Here is a 17,168-nt window from a genome sequence, read left to right as displayed (position 1 = left end):
AGAATCACAAGCAGGGATTCCAACTTGGGACTTGAACTCCTGAACTATGAGACGAACCATTAAATGAACCCTGAGATCATGACCCCAACCAAAATCAAGGGGTATTTAACTGCCTAAGCCACCCAGGCACACCGCTGGAGAAAGACATTCTTAAACAAGAAAAAAAGAGTGTGAAATATGCAAAGAAAAGATAAACCTCCTCAGAGAGGTCTGAGGAAAGTCAAGTAGTATATTTCACTTGTCTTTCCCTAGAATCCCTGGGAATGTAAGAATCAGAATGGTCCCCTTTTCCAGTAAGATGTTTGCTTGAAACCCAAACATTTCAAAACTAATTGTCACCTGGTTGTTTTTTAAGTTCATTTGTTATCACTAATTCGTTACATTAACTGAAAAACTGCCACAGTGCCCTTTTTCCATAGTACTTCTGTCATGCATAATGATAGGAAAAACATAAGGATAAATATTTGGGATTTTACCTAAGTGAGCCCCTTCTCCATGTTAGTTGCTTTTGATGTTCAACTTAAGAGCCTTATATAAGCCATGCCTGAGTTCCTTATTCTTGAGTGCATACACTATGGGGTTGAGGGCGGGAGGAATGACATTGTGTAGTACATTGAGGAGAACTGGGATAAGGGGAAGCGTGATTGCTGCACTATGGGTGATAGAAATGACAACAATGACTGTGTAAAAGAACAAAATGAGGATGAGGTGGGAAGTACAGGTACTTAGGGCTTTGGAAGCAGCTTCTGCTGAGTTCAGTTTCAGCACTGAGTGAAGTATCAAAACATACGATAAAAAAATCAAAGCTAGGTCACTCCCCATCAATGTCCATGCCAGAAATAGCTGGTAGATGCTATTGATTGTCCTGTCATCACAGGATAAGCTAGTGACTCCAAGGTTAGAGCACAGGCAGTGCTCAATTTGGTTCTGTGAGCAGTAGTGTCTCTGAGCAGCCAACACAGGCACTGGGATGGTAGCCAGGCTGTTTCTAAGTGCCATGAACACAGTTGCCTTGACCACAAAAGAATCAGTAACTATTGCTGGATAGCGTAGTGGTTTGCAAATGGCTACATATCTATCTATAGCCATGCAGACAAAGATACCTGACTCCATAACCACAAAACAATGTATGACATACATCTGAGCAAAACACTCAGGGAGACTGATGGCCTTGGCACTGAACCATAAGATGGCCAAAATCTTGGGCATGATGGTGGTAGCCAGTCCCATGTCTACCACAGCCAGGATCCCCAGGAAATAGTACATAGGCTGATGCAGTGTGGCCTCCTGATTGATGATGATCAGGATAAAGATGTTGGCAGTGAGAGCTAAGAGGTAGAGCAGAGCCAGGGGCAGGGAGAGCCAGTGCTGCCAGGTGTGAATGCCTGGGAATCCCATCAGAATGAACTCAGAGACCTGGAACTTAGAGATGTTGGAATGTGTGAGATCCTGGAACATCCTTCACTAAGGGAAAAGCATATACAAAGTTACAATTCTTAATATTCTCTCTGACAGTATTTTAAAAGATGTTACCCACCTTCATGTTTATGAAATGCAGGAGTCTTCATCTTCATTATTCTGATCCTGCCACTAACATTTATCGGACATTTATTTTTTTTAACGTTTATTTATTTTTGAGACAGAGAGAGACAGAGCATGAACAGGGGAGGGGCAGAGAGAGAGGGAGACACAGAATCGGAAGCAGGCTCCAGGCTCTGAGCAGTCAGCCCAGAGCCCGACGTGGGGCTCGGACTCACGGACCGCGAGATCGTGACCTGAGCTGAAGTCGGAGGCTTAACCCACTGAGCCACCCAGGCGCCCCAATCGGACATTTCTAATGATACGAACCATGATAGCACATTCCATGTTTAACTCTGTTAATCATCACAAAATCTCCATAAGGCAGGTGACATTATTTCCACCTTCTTACAATTGAAGAATAAGGACATTGGAGTTACCAGAACCTTGGTCATTACCTTCCATATTATAAGTTATGGAGACTGACAAGATGAAAGCAATCTTGTAACACAGCCTGGCCTCTTAAGCTTTATTTTGACAGAGTTGGTTTTTTTAGGAACCAAAGGTATAGATTCAGAGTAGAGGTTTTTATGCAGAGAAACCTTTTGGTAACAGATTAGGTGAAAGAATATAAGAATTATCCTTTTTTAAAAGTTCAAGTACTCAAAAATTTGTGAAATAATCATGAATATTATAATGTCATTATAATATATGAGGTAATTTAGTATATCCATTTTTAAACAGGAGAACTGATATCTAAAAATGCAAACAAGCTGTCTAAAGCCAAGTTACTGTAAAAGAAATATACCTGGAAACTCAGTAGTTTGTGTCCACTTGATTCTGACTTTGAGTGACTTTCCCCTAGTGGGACATACTTTTGCATCTTAAAGCTGTCCAGCCAGTCACACTATAATGAATAAAGCAGATAGGAAAAAATAGAGTTTAAGATAAATGATTTGACAGAAGTGTTGCTATAATCAAATTACACTGTAACATTCTTATTTTAATCATTTATAATATTTTAATTAAAAACTGAAAGCAGATTTTCATTATCTGTTTTTACCAAAGATGTTCTATTTATTATTGTTTTCAGTGTTTCAAATATCAAGGGCATAATAAAACACAATAATTAATGTTAATGTAGACTGGTGGATATACTAATCTTAAACCATGTAATGACATGCTGTGTGCTTATAACATAGTGAAGAAAAATAAACTATGTATTGTATTAATATACCTATTCTGCTTCATATCTATTGTTTTTATAACTTCTAAGGTTGAATCATATTTTTTCTAGCTTGCTTTATCTTTTAACTTTAGTTTGGGAACTATTCCTCAAATGTTATGCAACATTTGACTATTAAGTTACACTTAATACAGAAGAGCCTTTGAAGGCTTACTTGAGATTCCAGGTGATGAGTACATATCGTCAGTTGGTATCTTTTCCTTTGAGAGCTCTTATAGGGACTACTGCTTCTTTGTAGACATTCTTAGTGATCAGTGTTATATGTCTTTTCTCAGGGACTCTGAATTTGTTCAGAAAATAACCCACCAACTTACTTCCTGCAGGAATATATGACTGGTTGCTAGTTTGGAGTTGAGTAGTAGATGAACACTGGGTTTCTCACATTTAGTGTGAATATTGAATTCTACCCTCTCATTTTTTATGATGCCTCATCCTTGGCTTTCATCATATATATATATATATATATATATATATATAGTGTTTGTTAAAATTTCTTCTCAAAATAAACTTTCAGTCATCATAAGGGAATACTTAATATTAAGGATAGTGGATAGATTAAAACTATCGATTTTTTTTTGGTTTGCCAAAAAATCATGTTATTACATGTTTAAAGTTCAAGTTAAAAAAACAAAACAAAACAAAATCTTTCCAGGGAAACTAGAACCAGAATTTGGAGGTGCTGTCCCCTGACCCCTTGGCCAAACCCCGCTCCATTAACTTAGTTTTATGCAATCAAATTCCCCAACAAGATTTGCATCTGTGCCTTGGAGATTAGTTTTTCCACCTACATTTCTCTTTTATCTTTATTCTCATAGAAGAAAGAAAGATTAGATACCTCAAAAAGCAACACTTTTTGGAAGTAGCAAAGCAACATAAGGCAAACTAATTAATAAGAATGCTCCTTGAAGATGGTTCTGGTGTCATCACAGATCAGGCAAAATTAGAGGGAAAGGGCAACTAAGCTAACTTTTGGTGGAGATCAGGAAAGTTTTCAAAAAGGAAAAGACAAATGCTCTTAGACCTGAAACATGATTAGGGTTCTGCCAGGTCAGCTATCTGTTATAATGCTGTTTGCTCTTTCCTACTCAGCTCACGCTGGTAATTTTGGCGTTTGATTTGGCACCCCTCCAATCTATTTTGTGTCCTCCCACCACCGAATCCAGCTGCATTCTTCACCTTCTTCAGAAGAACAACTGTTTCTCAGAGAGAAGAGAGACTCTAAGAACATTAAATGTTCTTAATATCAAATAATTGGAAAAGTGGCAGGCTTTGTAGGTAAGGAGTATATCTCCTGATGGACCAATCTCTTTTTTCTGTTCTAACATCATGGTATTGTAAAAGCCTAATGACGTTCTTGAACCAGCCACAATTTAACCAAACCCTTAATATTTGTACATACTGTATTTACATTTGTATTTGCAGTGTCTAGCAAGGCATCATGCACATATTAGATATGACAGATGTTTTTGAGTAAATAAACAGATGAATGAAAATGATTTAAATTTCCTAATAGACTTTAAGAATTAGTATGCTGTTGTCCAAATATTATTCTTTGAAAAGCACAAAAGGAGCCACCAGAAGAAACCAAACTACTTCATACGAAAGAAACTTAAAATTGTAAAAAAAAAAAATCCTTTTTCATAAAATAGATTAAACAAAGGAAATCCCCAAAAAAAGCAAAGAAAAAAATAAAGCAGAGAAAAAAACATGCATTTAGGATTGGGCAGTAAAGGTCAATTAAACTACACTATTAATTGGTCATATTACCTAGTGATTTTATATACACATATGCAATAAAAATATACATATATAATTTACATATGCATATATATATATATATATATATATAAAGCAATACACAAATTATGCACAGATATTTTGGGGAAACAAAGTACATACTAACACATCAAACACACAAAACAAAATTTGGCTGGAAATATTAATGTCACACAAAATAGAAAACAAAAACATAAGTGGGATAAAGGTCATCTTTGAGAAATAATAGATGGCATACAATTAAAGTTGACTGTACCAAATTATTTAATCACCAAAGGTTTAATACATTTTTCCACACAGAAAATACTGACAATATCGTTTTCACTTTATTAGTACATGGTAGAAAATTTTTGTTTTTATTTTTTTAAGTTTATTTATGTATTTTGAGAGAGAGAGAGAGAGATTGAGAGAATGCAAGTGGCAAACGGGCAGACAGAGACAGAGAGAGGGAGAATCCCAAGCAGGCTTCAGACCACTAGTGCAGAGCCCGGCTGGGCTTGACCTCATGAACTGTGAGATCATGACCTGAGCCAAAGTCAGACGCTTAACCGACTGAGCCATCCAGGCGCTCTGGGGTAGAAATTTTTTAAAAGAGGAATCCGCTTAAATATTTAACAACTTTTTGGTTGTTTTTCAATTTCCTGTTTGGCAACACTGGTGTACACTAGAAGCTAATCACTGAAAGACTAACAAAAGCCTTGTAATTTGTGTTAATGACAAAATAATAATATGAGTTTGCAGTGTAAGAATCTGGATTTTTTTCATACCAATATTGTCATCAAGTTTCTGTCCAGCTTATACATTTCTACTTAATGTTTGTATAACACATTATGTCTTTCACTTTTTTTTTGAAATTATCATTAAGGAATAGAAGTATTACAATTCATATATGGGTACAGATACATAATTACCTACCCATAAAAATAAGTGATTACTATGAAAATAAGATAGACTTAGAAATATATTATTGATAAATATTTCAATAGGGTGTACAAATTGTTAAAACTGTTGAAAAAATTGGATCATTCCTCATTTCTCCCTCTCAGTATTTTTAACCAGTCAGTTGTTGACATTATGTTTTCCTGCAGCTGAAGAAAGTAGAAAAAATGGGGAAAGCTAGATACCCATAAATTAAGAATAGGAAGTATGTCTGAGATCAATTTTGCTCCTTTCTAAAGAATATGTTTCCTATATGTGATATAAATATCCTAGTTATGTTCCTTGTGTTTCTCTTTGGTAGTTCTAGTGTTGGTTACTAAAACTGGTTTTATTTTTATGAGACATTTAGGTCCATCTTCGATACATTTGCAAACCTTTTGGTTAAAGATACCAGTTAACACCATGTAATATGGTATTAATGACAAATTATATCAGACTTTTTCCAAAACAAGATTAAATGATTTAAATATATTGTACTTTAATTTTTCTGCAAGAGAAACGGACTGATATCATGCTAAGGGTGGGTGGGCAGGGGTATTCAAGTAGTAACATTAACAAAGGAGTATTACCACTACTAAAGCACAATTTTATATGGTCTCTTGTCTGTTCTCTTTTCCAAACCCTATAAAGAGTAAGGTTGTTTTCTCACTCTGTGTAATCTCATGTCACTGTGTCAATATGACAGTGAGTTCCTTCAAGTAGGTTTTGCTATCTAGAGTGGAAGAAACACAGTCACAAATAAATCTCTCTAGAAATGAAGCAAGTAAATTAGAATCTCATTCTGAGACAATAGGAGGGCAGGTAAAAAGCAAGAGTATTTTGACCAGGACTGAAAACTATTCTCTAGTTATTCTATTTCTTCTTGTCATGAAGGTAATTCATATGGGACTTCTAGAACCAATAATTCCTATTTATGTAGGAAAATAGCATAGATATTCATAATCATGTTGCAAATTTACACTAAACTGCAATGTGAGAATTGAGGAAATAAAAATTGTCAAGAAAACCCATTATTTTACAACACCTCTGCCTTCACATGGGTGGATGCAATCAAACCTGTGTTTCTGAGAATATAATAATCAATTCATAGGCACTCAAAGCCTGTCTCTTCTTTATGAGAGCTTCCCTCCAGTTCAACTTAGAACTAAGAAGAACAGCAAAAATCCTATTACTAGTCCCACTTTTTATATTCTTTTAATACCTTACTTTCTGGACAGCAAAAACAATGAGCTGAATGCAATCTGGTCTAGATGTTGAGGGTATTGGTAAAAAAATTACAATTCTACAATATATGTATATGTACAGCTCTAAACCTCTAAATCCCTTGATATCTATGCTGTTGAACTGAATCCTTAAAGAAAAAAAAAAGGTGTGTTATATATCCCAAGGGGCTATTTTGCCACATTAGAGCATAGGTGCTGATCTGAGACTCTAGTCAAACCTTATCTGAGGAGGAAAACGAATGGAAACTTTACCTTCTTGTCACCTATAAGATGATATATAAATAAGAGAGTAATTTTATGTGCATGTATTTATATCTGCTTGTGTAAGAGAATTATATATGGGGAAGATTGGAATAAACACAGCAACATCTACTGAATGCTACCAATTTTAATATTGATTGAAGAGTTGTGTTTCTTTCTCTGTTGGACCAGTAGGATGCATTTGACAGTATCTACAATGTGTCAGAATGTTGTAATCACTCTCATACACGTTCATTCATATGTTTACTTGATTTCTTTAAAAAAATAAGGTTGATGATGGATATTTTGGCATTGTAGAAATTCATCAAAAGTCCCAGTTAACTAGCTGATATATTAAGTTAGAAATATTTAGATGCCCAAATTTTGAGATAATAATGATGAAGGAGATAACTTGAACTCAAATTAAAAAGACTACAGGTAACTTCTTATGCATTTCTTAATAAACATTTGCTATATACATTTTTGAAAAAAATTAGACACTATCATTTTAAAATATAAATCTTGTAATTTTCAATTGACATTATATAATAAGCAACTCAAACAAGATTATCCAGTAATATTATAATTAAATAAAAGTATTATCATACATAATTACATGGTTTGTTTATCCATTTTTCTATTCTTAGACATATATGTTCTTTATATTGCAGGATTGAAACAATAAGCACATGTGTAGAGAACACTTTTGACAGTTTTATTTTATTTTATTTTATTTTATTTTTTATTGGGTAAAATCCACATACCATAAAATTAACCATTTTACCATTTGAAATGTAAATTAAATGGCTCTGAAACCATCAGCACTATATAATTCCAGAACATTTCATTACCTCAGAAGGAAACTCAATAAACGTTAATTGTCCTGTCTCTCCTACCCTGGGAAATAACCAATTTGCTTTCTAATTCAGTAGACTTACCTGTTCAGAACACTTCATATAAATGGAATCATACAAGATGTAGTCTTTTGTGTCTGGCTTTTTCACTTAGAATGTTTTCAAAGTTAATATCTATAATACCATGTATCAGTACTTTATACTAATAGATGATTAATTTTCTTGTGTGACTACATCTAATTCTCTTTTTCCATTTAAAAGCTGATTGACATTTGGTTTATTCCCATTTTTTTGGCAAATAATGCTACTAGGAACATTCATGTACAAACTTTTATAGTAATACCTATTTTTAAGTAGTCTGGGTATATACTTAGGAGTTGCATTGTTGAATTATATAGTAAGTGTACTTAACTTTTTGTCTATTTTCCTGAGCTGTTTGCCACATCTCTTGCATGATTTTACATTCCCACCAGCAATACACAATGATTCCACTGTAGCCACAAAATCCAACACTTGCTTACTTGATTAAGAAAAAGAAATTACAGCCATTTGAAAGGATGTAGGATGTCGTATAATATCACTCATCATCAGGGAAATACAAATCATGGTTTTGAATTGAATTTGTCCAATGACTAATGATATTGAACATTTCTTTATGTGCTTGATGGCACTTACACATCTTTAAAAAAATGTCTACTCAAGTATTTTGTTCATTTAAAAATGTATAAGGCACATTTAAAAGCAAATAGGCAAATGGCAGGAGTAAGTCCTATGTTTCAGTAAGCAAATAAATGTGCATGGATTAAACTCTCCAATTAAAAAGAAGAGAGTGGCAGTATCTGCTCTAACCACTTCCACTCAACACTGTCTAGAAATTGTAGCCAAGCAACTAGCATGGAAAATGAGATGAATATTCTACTTGTCCCTTCCTTGGATTCCTTGAGATAAGTGGCATCATTGTGTTATGATGAAGATCCTTCCTGACTTACAAGATTTGAAATATTAGTTTCACCCCCTTTTTGGAAGCTTCATTTACAAAAGAGATTCCTTACACTAACTGAAGTAGCCACAATGCCCATGTACCCTACTTCTTCAACCACATATAATGATTGGAAAATATAATGGATAAATATGTGGGAAAATTACCTAAGTGAGCCTCTTCCACGTTCGTTGCCTTTGATGTTCAGCTTCACAAGTTTATACAAGCCCTCCCTGAGCTCCTTGTTCTTGAGTGCATATACCATGGGGTTGAGGGCAGGAGGAATGACATTGTGTAGTACATTGAGTAGAACTGGGACAAGGGGAAACGTCATTGTTGCATTATGGGTGATAGAAATGACAATGACAACTGTGTAGAAGAATAGGATTAGGATGAGGTGGGAAGTGCAGGTACTTAGGGCTTTGGAAGCAGCTTCTGCTGAGTTCAGCTTCAGCACTGAGTGTAGTATCAAAACATATGATAAAAAAATCAAAGCCACATCACTCCCCATCAGTGTCCATGCCAGAAGTAGCTGGTAGATGCTGTTAATTGTCCTGTCATCACAGGATAAGCTAGTGACTCCAAGATTAGAGCACAGGCAGTGCTCAATTTGGTTCTGTGAGCAGTAGTGTCTCTGAGCAGCCAACACAGGCACTGGGATGGTAGTTAGGGTATTTCGGAGGGCCATGAGCACAGTTGCTTTGACCACAAAAGATTCAGTGATTATTGCTGGATAGTGTAGTGGTTTACAAATGGCTACATATCTATCTATAGCCATGCAGACAAAGATACCTGATTCCATGCCCACAAAACAATGTATGACATACATCTGAGCAAAACACTCAGGGAGACTGATGGCCTTGGCACTGAACCATAAGATGGCCAAAATCTTGGGCATGATGGTGGTAGCCAGTCCCATGTCTACCACAGCCAGGATCCCCAGGAAATAGTACATAGGCTGATGCAGTGTGGCCTCCTGATTGATGATGATCAGGATAAGGATGTTGGCAGTGAGAGCTAAGAGGTAGAGCAGAGCCAGGGGCAGGGAGAGCCAGTGCTGCCAGGTGTGAATGCCTGGGAATCCCATCAGAATGAACTCAGAGACCTGGAACTTAGAGATGTTGGAATCTCCAGGATGCTGGAACATCCTTCCCTAAGAAGGAAAGTATTCAGGGTCATTATTCTTAATAACCTCTAATTATTTTTGAAAAGAAGGCACCGAGGTTTAAGTTTTAGAAATGGAGAAGTCTTCGTCTTAATTATTCTGATACTGCCACTATCATTTATTGGAAATTTCTAGCAAAACAGTAAACATGGTAGTGCATTCTACATGTTGCCTCAGCCAATCATCCTAAAAGCTCCATAGGCAGGACACATTATTTACATCTTCTCATAATTGAAGAATTGCACATTAGAATTGTCAGGACTTTGGTCATTATCTTCTGTCTGGTAAATCATGGAACCTGGAGAAGAGGAAAGTGCTCTGATACTTTCTCTAGACACCTAACATACAGAGGGAAAATAGAGATGTTTATGTGTTGAGACACTTAAGTCACAGATCAGAATATAGATTACTGAAGAGAACTCTGTTTTGATTCAAGTACATGAGAATATTTTAAGTATTCATGAATACTATTTAATTTTATTTTTTTTAACATTTATTTATTATTGAGTGACAGAGAGAGAAGGGCATGAGCATGGGAAGGCAGAGAAAGGAAGAAATACAGAATCCAAAGCAGGCTCCAGGCTCTGAGCTGTTAGCAGAGAGCCAGACGTGGTTCTTGAACTCATAAACCGTGAGATCATGACCTGACCTGAAGTCAGACACTCAACCAACTGAGCCGCCCAGGCGCCCCTGAATACTATTTAATTTTAATTAAAATGTGTGAAGTAAGTAAGTTACCCTTTTTTTTTAGTGAGGAAAGTGATGTCCAGAATTGTGAATGACCTGCTCAAATCAAAGTAATTATAACAGAGAGAAATATGTTTCAGGTATCTCAGTATTCTTTAAATCCAGTTGTTTCTGGTTTCCTCTCTTTAACACATTTTTTCTTCTTGGAGCTGTACAGCTACTCACACTATAATAATTAAAGTGAATCCTTAATGAAAATGAGTTTGAGATAAATGGATAAATGTTTTTAAAACAAATGAATAAATTATTACCACATATCTAAGCAAATTCTTATATTTAAGCCTTTCTTTATTTTAATGTAAAAACTGAAACAAATTTTCATGAAGTAATTCTACCAAATACGTGTAATTTATTATTTATTTCCTTGCAATAATGGAAATATTAAGGACTTAATAGAAACAGAATATTTTAAAAATAATCTGTTCAAAATTATAGTAGAGGATCAGTGTGGATTAGACTTGATGGATAAACTCACTGTAACTCATGTAAAAACTTTCCTTTACACTTATAGTGAAGAAAGGTAAATTAAAGGTGAAATTATATATACAAAGATATATATATATACCTATGTATATATATTCTGCTTTATATCTGTTATTTTTATAACATATTACTTTCAATTTTTTTAATTTTTATACCTTGATCTTTTATCTTTAATTTTGGATCTATTTGTCAAATATCTTGGAATCTTTGAGCATGAATTCACAGTTAATAAAAAGTCTTTGAAGCTGATGTGAAACTCCAGGTGATGATCGAGTCTCAGCAATTGGTAGGATTTACTTCGGTCCTCCTGGGGACCTCTTTGCTCCATTGTTGACATCCTTAGTTATCAGTGTTTATAGGTCTTTACTCAGAGAGCTTTTTTGAGAAAAGAATCCACATGGTTAATTCCTGGAGGAATATGTGATGGACTTCCAGTGTTCTTGGACACTCTGGGCCTCACACTTAAATATGAATATTGAATTCAGCCCTTTCATTCCCCCTTGCCCACATCGCAGTGGATGCATCTGCATGTATAGTACATGTTAATGTTTCCTCCCAGAACGACCAGGCATCATAAGATGATAATGTTGTGTTGCATAGTGGATGAATCAGAGATATCAAGGTGTTCTTTATGCACTTTTCCAACCTACATTTCTCTTTTACCTTTATTCTCATAGAAGAAAGAAAGATTAGATACCTCAAAAAGCAACACTTTTTGGAAGTAGCAAAGCAACATAAGGCAAACTAATTAATAAGAATGCTCCTTGAAGATGGTTCTGGTGTCATCACAGATCAGGCAAAATTAGAGGGAAAGGGCAACTAAGCTAACTTTTGGTGGAGATCAGGAAAGTTTTCAAAAAGGAAAAGACAAATGCTCTTAGACCTGAAACATGATTAGGATTCTGCCAGGTCAGCTATCTGTTATAATGCTGTTTGCTCTTTCCTACTCAGCTCACGCTGGTAATTTTGGCGTTTGATTTGGCACCCCTCCAATCTATTTTGTGTCCTCCCGCCACCGAATCCAGCTGCATTCATCACCTTCTTCAGAAGAACAACTGTTTCTCAGAGAGAAGAGAGACCCACCCCTTAAATGTTCTTAATATCAAATAATTGGAAAAGTGGCAGACTTTGTAGGTGAGGAGTATATTTGCCAATGGATCAATCTCTTTTTTCTATTCTAACTTGATGGTATTGTAAAAACCTACTGATGTTCTTGTGTCAGTCAGTTTAACCAAACCCTTTATATATTAAATACATATTATATTTATATTTATTTTTAATTTTATATTTGCATTTGCAGTGTCTAGCAAGACATTATGCACATGTTAGTTGTCAACAGGGGTTTGTGAGTGAATGAATGACTAATGTAAAAACAACTCAAACTTCATAATAGACTTTGAGTATTCTTGTAGGCAGTCAAATACTATTTTTTCTAGAGTATAATTTTTTGGAGAAGAGTATAGGAAGCTGAACTATAATGTGTACTTCATAAATTTATAGAAAACCTAAATTTCAAAAATAGTCCCCATCATGAAATAGATAAATCAGAAGAAACATAAAAAAGCAGAGAAATAATAAGGCAGCAAGAAAAACGAACGTTTTGGATTGGGAAATAAGGGTCAATTAAGTAACATATACTACATTTGGTTCACAACTCATAGTGATTTTATATACAAACTTATGCTATAAAAATATATGCATATATATATATATATATATATATATATATATATATATAAATATTTTTGAACAAGATGTGCAAAGCAAACCATACACAAAGTATGCACAAAGACTTTTGGTTAACAAAAGTCATACATACACACTAAATGCATACCCCAAAACTAGTCCAGAGATATTAATGTCAGACAAGAATGAGACCAAACAAGCAAATTTTGGATCAAGATCACTTTTGAGAGACAAGATTACATGCTTGACACAGTTCTATTCTCTATGATTCTACAAAGTGTTTCATTTGCAGTTATGAAATGATTTTCCATTTACAAAATAATAGAAAACTCTGAAATAACATTTTTCACTTTATTAAGCCACAGTGGAAAATTCAAAAGTGGGGAATTCACTTAAATATATTGAAACTCATTAGTTAATCTTCAGTTTCTTGTATAGCAATCATCTGCCATTTCTTGTATAGATTTAAATTGCATTGAAGCTCATAATTGCAACACTAACAAAAACCTTGTAATGTACAGTACAGATAGAATAATAACATGAGTTTACAGTATTAGCATCTTCCCTTACTCACCAATATTGTCATCATTTCTTTTTGTCAGTCTTGTAAATTTCTACTTAGTGTTTGTATACATTATATTTTTCATATTTCATTTCAAAATTATTATTAAGAAACAAAACTATAATAATTCATATGTATATGTATATATATATATATGTGTGTGTGTGTGTGTGTGTGTGTAACTAATTACTATGGAAATGCAATAGACTGAAATGCATTGACTGATGTAATTTGACCTGTGTCAAAGATGTTGAAAAAAATAGGATCATTTCTCATTTCTCCCTCTCAATACTTTTGAACTCTTGGTGTCAACTCTTGGCACCAGGTGTTCATGCAACAGGAGAATGTAGAATACCCATAGAGTGAGAACAGGAATTACGTCTCTTAGATTACATGTACTCCATTCTTAAGAACACATTTTTATATCTGAGATAAATATCCTTTTTATGTTCCTTGTGTTTCCTTTGGATAATTCTACTGTGATTACTATAACTGGTATTATTGTTATATGAGTCATTTAGGTTAATCTTCAATGCATTTTTAAAATCTCAGCTAAAGGGGCGCCTGGGTGGCTCAGTCGGTTAAGCATCCGACTTCAGCTCAGGTCACAATCTCGCGGTCCGTGAGTCCGAGCCCCACTTCGGGTCTGGGCTGATGGCTCAGAGCCTGGAGCCTGCTTCTGATTCTGTGTCTCCCTCTCTCTCTGCCCCTCCCCCGTTCATGCTCTGTCTCTCTCTGTCTCAAAAATAAATAAAAACAGTAAAATAAAATAAAATAAAATAAAATAAAATCTCAGCTAAAGATCCGAATTAACTGAGTAATATAGCATTAACCACCAATTACATTAGAATTTTTCTAAAACAAATTTCAGTAATTTCAATACATTATAATTTAATTTTTCTCTAAGGAAAATGGACTCATTATGCTATGGGTGGGCAAATATGTAGAAGTAGTAACATCAACACAGGAATATCACCACTTATAAAGTACAATTTTACATCATCTATTGTCTACTCTCTTTCCCAAACCCCATAAACAGGAAATTTGTTTCCTCACTAGACTGTCCTCAGGGTAACCTCATGCTCTTCTTTCAATATGACAGTGGGTTCCTCCAAGTAGGTTTTGTTATATAAAATGGAAGATACACATCACAAATAAATCTCTCTAGAAATGTAGCAAGTTGGATTACCATTCTGAGAACAAGGAGAAGGCAGGTAAAGAGCAAGAGTGTTCTGACCATGACTGAGAACTATTCTCTAGCTCGCCACCATTTCCTTGTATCATATGGGGTGATTCATACCTAACTTCAGCTGAACAGGAACAGTGATTCCTATTTGGTTAGGAAGATAAAAGATATTCATAACATCATGGAAATTTAGTTGCACTAAATTGTAACCTGAGAATTGGGGAAATAAACATTTTTAAGAAAACCCATCCTTTGACAACATTTATGCCTTCAAATGGGTGGATGGAATCAAACCTGTAATTCTCAAATAGAAATCAATTCAATTCATATACTCTCAAAGACTCTCCCTAATTTATCTCAGTACTAACAAAAACAACAAGAATTTTGTCAGTTCCACTTTTGTGCTTTCTTTAATACCTTAGTTTCTGAACAGCAAAAACAGTGAGTAGAATGCAATCTGGTCCAGGTGTTCAGGGTATGGGTCAAAAACATTATGATTCTACCATATATGTACATTCACAGCCTGAAAACTCTAAATCCCTTGATATCTGTACCATTGAACTGAATCTTTAGAGAAATATATGTGTTATTTATCCCAAAGGAATATTGCACAACATTGGAGATATAGGTTCTGGTATTGGAGTCAAGTAAGAGTGGAAGCGTGGAAGCTTTACATTTTCTTAAGTAAAATAAATCTTTAAATTGTTATTAATATCCATTTTACTTAAACATTGTGTAAATTAAGGTGTATAATATGATAATTTGGTACATTTATATGCCGTAATATGATGGTCAAGGTAACAATAATTAGCACCTATATGATGTTACATAATTATTCTTTCTTTTCACTGGTATAACAAAGTTGTAGTCCCTTAGCCAGTTTGTTAATTTTAAATATTGTAAATCAAGGGGAGAGAAAAAAGTAACAACTTAGGCTGCCATGATTCTGACATTATGTAAGTTTTACATTCGTACTGTCTATAAGGTCATATACAAATAAAATAATAATTTTACATGCATATACCTATATCTCTGTACTTGTGTGAGAAAAGTATTGGGTGGGGGATGGAAATGAAGGTAATTTCAATAAATATTAGCAATTTTAATATTTATTGAGAATTTTGTTTCTTTCTGTGAAAGATGTTAGGACCACAGTTGAAAGCACTTAAAATGTTTCAGAAAGTTTGATGTACTCTCGCATACATTCATGTCTTTTTTATTGGTTTATTTTCTTTTTTTCTAAGTGACGCTGATGATAAATATTATGGCGCTGTAGAAATTCATTCAAAGATCAGGCTTATTATGCATACATATTAAGTAAGAATATTTAGACACCCAAATTTTGAGATAATAATGATGATGGTGATGATAGCAACATATATGATTTTAGTTATTAATAATGTTAATTAGATAATAAGATTCATTCCTGTATATTTGTATTCATTGGAAAAAGAAAATTATTTTGGAGGAAGATAAATAGAACTCTCAAATTCCATAATTTAGGGGTAAATTTTGATTTCTCTTAATAAATATTTACTATACGTTTTGGAAAAAAGGTTTGGGTAATACAATATTAACATATAAGTTCTGCCATTTTCAATGGACATGTAATAAGCATTAACAGGATTATTCAGTAGTATTATGACTACATAAAAGTATATCACATGTACTTATACCATTCCTTTAACCATTTTCCACTTTTAATCATATTTAATTTTTTTATTTCACAAGCTATGTAACAACAAATATATATGGAGATGACACTTTTTGCACGGTTTTCGACTTTATAATTTTATTTTATTGAGGTAAAATTCACATATCATCTATTACCCATTTAAATCAATTAATGTGCATAATTAAGTGGCTTTTAGTACGTTTCCAATGCTGTGTTACCATCAGAAATATATAACTCCAGAAAGGATTCAGTCCCAAACAAAACCAGAAAACAAAACAAAACAAAACAAAACCTTCATAATCATTAATCAGTACTCCATTTTGACCCATCCTTCCAGTCCTGTGCAACAAATAATTTGCTTTCTAGTTCAATGGACTTACTTATTCTGGACATACCAAATAAATGGAATTTTGCATACATGTACAACTGGTAGCTTTTTGTGTCTGGCTTTTTTCACTCAGCACAGTGCTTACAAAGTTCAGCCATGTAACAGCATGGATGAGTACTTTATCCTATTTATGGATGAATAATAATGCCTTGTATGAATATGCCTCAACTTGTTTGTCTATTAGGCTGCTGATAGACATTTCCATTCTTTCCTTTTTTTTGGCTAATATTGCTATTATGAGCATTTGTGTATAAGTTATTGTTATAATATTAGTTGTCATTCATTTGGGTATATACTTAGAGGTTGAGCTGCTGAGTCATATGGTAATTGCGTTCAAATTTCTGAATAAATATCAAACTGCTTTCCACATCTCATGCATGATTTTATATTCTCACTAACAATGTATGAGGATTGTAATATTCACACAAAATCTCCAACACTGGCTAATTTAAAAAATTACAGCCATTTTAGGGGCACCTGGGTGGCTCAGTCACTTGAGCG

General features: G+C 34.2%; 2 protein-coding genes across 2 annotated transcripts; both read right to left on the bottom strand.

The window, feature by feature from the left end:
- Nucleotides 1-498: 498 nt before the first annotated feature.
- On the bottom strand, nucleotides 499-1,458 carry LOC131488690 (putative olfactory receptor 56B2). The gene has a single exon (XM_058690552.1). The coding sequence runs from the start codon at nucleotides 1,456-1,458 to the stop codon at nucleotides 499-501; it is 960 nt and encodes a 319-aa protein (XP_058546535.1).
- A 7,480-nt stretch (nucleotides 1,459-8,938) lies between these two features.
- LOC131486600 (putative olfactory receptor 56B2) lies at nucleotides 8,939-9,922 on the bottom strand. The gene has a single exon (XM_058686507.1). It carries the CDS (start codon nucleotides 9,920-9,922, stop codon nucleotides 8,939-8,941), a length of 984 nt encoding a protein of 327 aa, XP_058542490.1.
- Nucleotides 9,923-17,168: the final 7,246 nt, after the last annotated feature.

This window comes from Neofelis nebulosa, chromosome 10 (assembly GCF_028018385.1).
Source record: "Neofelis nebulosa isolate mNeoNeb1 chromosome 10, mNeoNeb1.pri, whole genome shotgun sequence".
NCBI classification, from domain to species: Eukaryota; Metazoa; Chordata; class Mammalia; order Carnivora; family Felidae; genus Neofelis; species Neofelis nebulosa.
This window is presented reverse-complemented; position numbering and strand designations above follow the sequence as displayed.

Coding starts and splice junctions, on each gene's coding strand:
- LOC131488690 (XM_058690552.1), bottom strand. CDS start 1,458: ATGTTCCAGGATCTCACACATTCCAACATCTCTAAGTTCCAGGTCTCT.
- LOC131486600 (XM_058686507.1), bottom strand. CDS start 9,922: ATGTTCCAGCATCCTGGAGATTCCAACATCTCTAAGTTCCAGGTCTCT.